The sequence below is a fragment of the Amphimedon queenslandica genome, unplaced genomic scaffold, assembly GCF_000090795.2.
Source record: "Amphimedon queenslandica unplaced genomic scaffold, v1.1 AMPQUscaffold_10361, whole genome shotgun sequence".
In the NCBI taxonomy this organism is placed as follows: Eukaryota; Metazoa; Porifera; class Demospongiae; order Haplosclerida; family Niphatidae; genus Amphimedon; species Amphimedon queenslandica.
Genome location: NW_003549368.1, coordinates 4,113 through 6,720, shown reverse-complemented (window position 1 = coordinate 6,720; position 2,608 = coordinate 4,113). Strand labels below are relative to the sequence as shown.

General features: G+C 39.1%; 1 protein-coding gene across 1 annotated transcript; it reads left to right on the top strand.

Annotated features, from left to right (window-relative positions):
* The first annotated feature begins 837 nt into the window (after window positions 1–837).
* On the top strand, window positions 838–2,585 carry LOC109590193 (uncharacterized). The gene is made up of 4 exons (XM_020006113.1): window positions 838–964; window positions 1,056–1,173; window positions 1,298–1,575; window positions 1,786–2,585. The coding sequence occupies exons 1-4, from the start codon at window positions 838–840 to the stop codon at window positions 2,550–2,552; spliced, it is 1,290 nt and encodes a 429-aa protein (XP_019861672.1). The 3' UTR covers window positions 2,553–2,585.
* The last annotated feature ends 23 nt before the right edge of the window (window positions 2,586–2,608 follow it).

Here is a 2,608-nt window from a genome sequence, read left to right as displayed (position 1 = left end):
TCCAAATGTCCTTCGTCCCTAGTATTGCCTCAAGTTAGACATATTCTCCCTCCTCACCAAGTAGACATGGGTTGTAGTAATGGGGCTGAATCTATTGTCCATTCCTTGAAGCTTATCTTGGCCAATCAGTCTATCCCCTCTAATTCTAAGGGTTGTTTGTTGCTGGATTTCTCCAATGCCTGTAACTGTATTAATAGACTTTCTATGTTTTCTGAGGTACGTTTTAAGATTCCCCTCCTCTCTAACTGGGTCGAATGCTGCTATTGGGCCCAGCCCAATTTATTCTTTGGAGATTATATAATCCCTAGCTGCTGTGGTGTCCAGCAAGGGGATCTCTTGGGTCACCTGCTTTTCTCTTTAGTTTTGCAGCCTATTGTCGAGAGGTTAGAGAGTGAGGTTCCTGGTCTTGTTCTCAACAGCTGGTATTTGGATGATGGGGTCCTTTGTGGATCCTCTGATGACCTTTTAGCAGCTCTTACTATCATTGAAGACTAGGGTCCCTATGGCAAGCCAAATGTTTCAAAATTATATCCCTGCGCTATGACGTCGTCTCGACGTGTATTTTTACGTCGACACGACGTAAGCTACGACACTACGTCCTAATGACGTGTTTTATGTCGACTTATATGGCAAGTAGGACCAGCGTACTTATTGGGTACTATCGATAGTCATGATGACTAATTAGTAGTAAGTCGTGATGACCAATTGAGTCGTGGTGACTTTTAAAAACATTCCGAATAATGGGTGGATCTCTTACGTACACGTGATCTAGTGGGTGGAGCCAAAGATTTACTACCCCACCTTAAGCCTCGCCTTAAGCACCTTTTGAGTTTTGTCATGGCAGATGATTGGGAGACTTATTTCAGTAATATCTATCTTTTTTTGACTGAAAGTCAACGCCAGTACGGTATTTGTAATGCAGAGTACGCTGATTACACATTGGAGCAGTTGGAATACATTGAAAGTACTTGCCGAGTTCTTATACGAACGATATCTACTATATCTTCATTGCATACTCTCCTGTCTATTTTATTGAGTTGTATCACAACATTAAGGTCTCATTGGGAACAATATTCCGATGCATTTAGTTCTCAGCAGCAGAGAAGCATACCTTGCCCTAGAACTTTCACTGGATTACCTGGACGTCCTCGTTTTGAAGTTACAAAAGAAGAGGTAGAGTATTTACGCTCGTCATTTGGATGGAATGATATAGCTTCCTTAATCGGAATATCAAGAATTACTTTATATAGGTAAAAATTATTATTGCTACGTATACTTATTTATTGTTTAATCATAGACGAAGGGTGGAGCTAGGTTTAATTGTGGAACCCTCAACAGTCATTAGTGATGCTGACCTTATTGGTTTTATTCGTGATATGCAAGCCACTTCGCCACATATTGGACAGACACTGGTCATGGGAAGGCTGAGGTCCATGGGGTTTAAAGTGACAAGAGAGAGAGTCCGTAATGCTCTTCGACACAGTAATCCCTTTCGCAGTGCCTTAAGATGGCCTGGAGTTTTAACACATCGACGTCCTTACTCTGTCCCTGGGCCAAATTCTTTATGGCACATAGGTATGTTTATTTGTATTTCATTTTAAGGCAAGTGTATAATTGAATGAAACAAAATATTTGTGGGCATGCATTTTGTACATAAATGCAAAGTTCATTAATTTTCATTGTGCATGCACAAAAAACTAAATAATGGTGTCTGCTTTTAATATTAAATATTGATTAGCATCCTGACAATTGCATATCATTATATTATAATCTTGAATTATATAGATGGTCATCATAAACTGATTCGCTGGCGATTTGTGACACATGCAGGTATTGATGGGTACAGCAGATTAATAGTGTACATCAAATGTTCGACTAATAATAGTGCAAATACAGTACTACAAGAGTTTACTAAAGCTGTTTGCAAATACCACTTACCTTCTCGAGTAAGATCAGATCAGGGTACAGAGAACTTACTTGTTGCCCAGTACATGCTCGAAAATCGGGGTGCAAACAGAGGTAGCATCATAACAGGACCATCAGTACATAATCAAAGAATTGAGAGGCTCTGGAGAGATGTCTTTAGCGGAGTGATTAAAGTCTTTTACAGACTATTTTATTTCATGGAAGAGCAGCTTTTATTAGACCCGAATAATGAACAACACTTATATGCATTGCACTACATCTATGTGCCACGGATTAACAGAGCTCTTGATGAATTTAAGGAATCTTGGAATCACCATCAAATCCGGACAGCCCATCATAAATCACCACATCAACTCTTTGTTTCTGGACTGATTCTAATGCGACATTCTGACAGGGTACCTAGTGACTTTTTTGATGAGGTTGATGAGCTGTATGGTGTTGATGATGAGGGACCGGAGCCAATAGGAAATGAGGGAAATATCAACATACCAAGGGTCAACTTTCAATTATCTCCTGAAAATATGGAGTCCCTGCACTTGCTTATCGACCCTTGTCAAGTTTCTGACAACTACGGTATTGATCTGTATGAACAAACTATTGCCTTTATACAACAAAATGTTCAATAATTATTATCGTAAAACCAAGATATTGAATTTAAATTGATTATAAGAAAGTTTAAATG

Excerpts from the sequence above, each read along its gene's own strand:
- LOC109590193 (XM_020006113.1), top strand. The coding sequence starts at position 838 with ATGGCAGATGATTGGGAGACTTATTTCAGTAATATCTATCTTTTTTTG. Across the intron at positions 965-1,055 it reads GCAGTTGGAATACATTGAAA|GTCTCATTGGGAACAATATT; the intron begins GTACTTGCCGAG and ends CACAACATTAAG. Across the intron at positions 1,576-1,785 it reads AAATTCTTTATGGCACATAG|ATGGTCATCATAAACTGATT; the intron begins GTATGTTTATTT and ends TGAATTATATAG.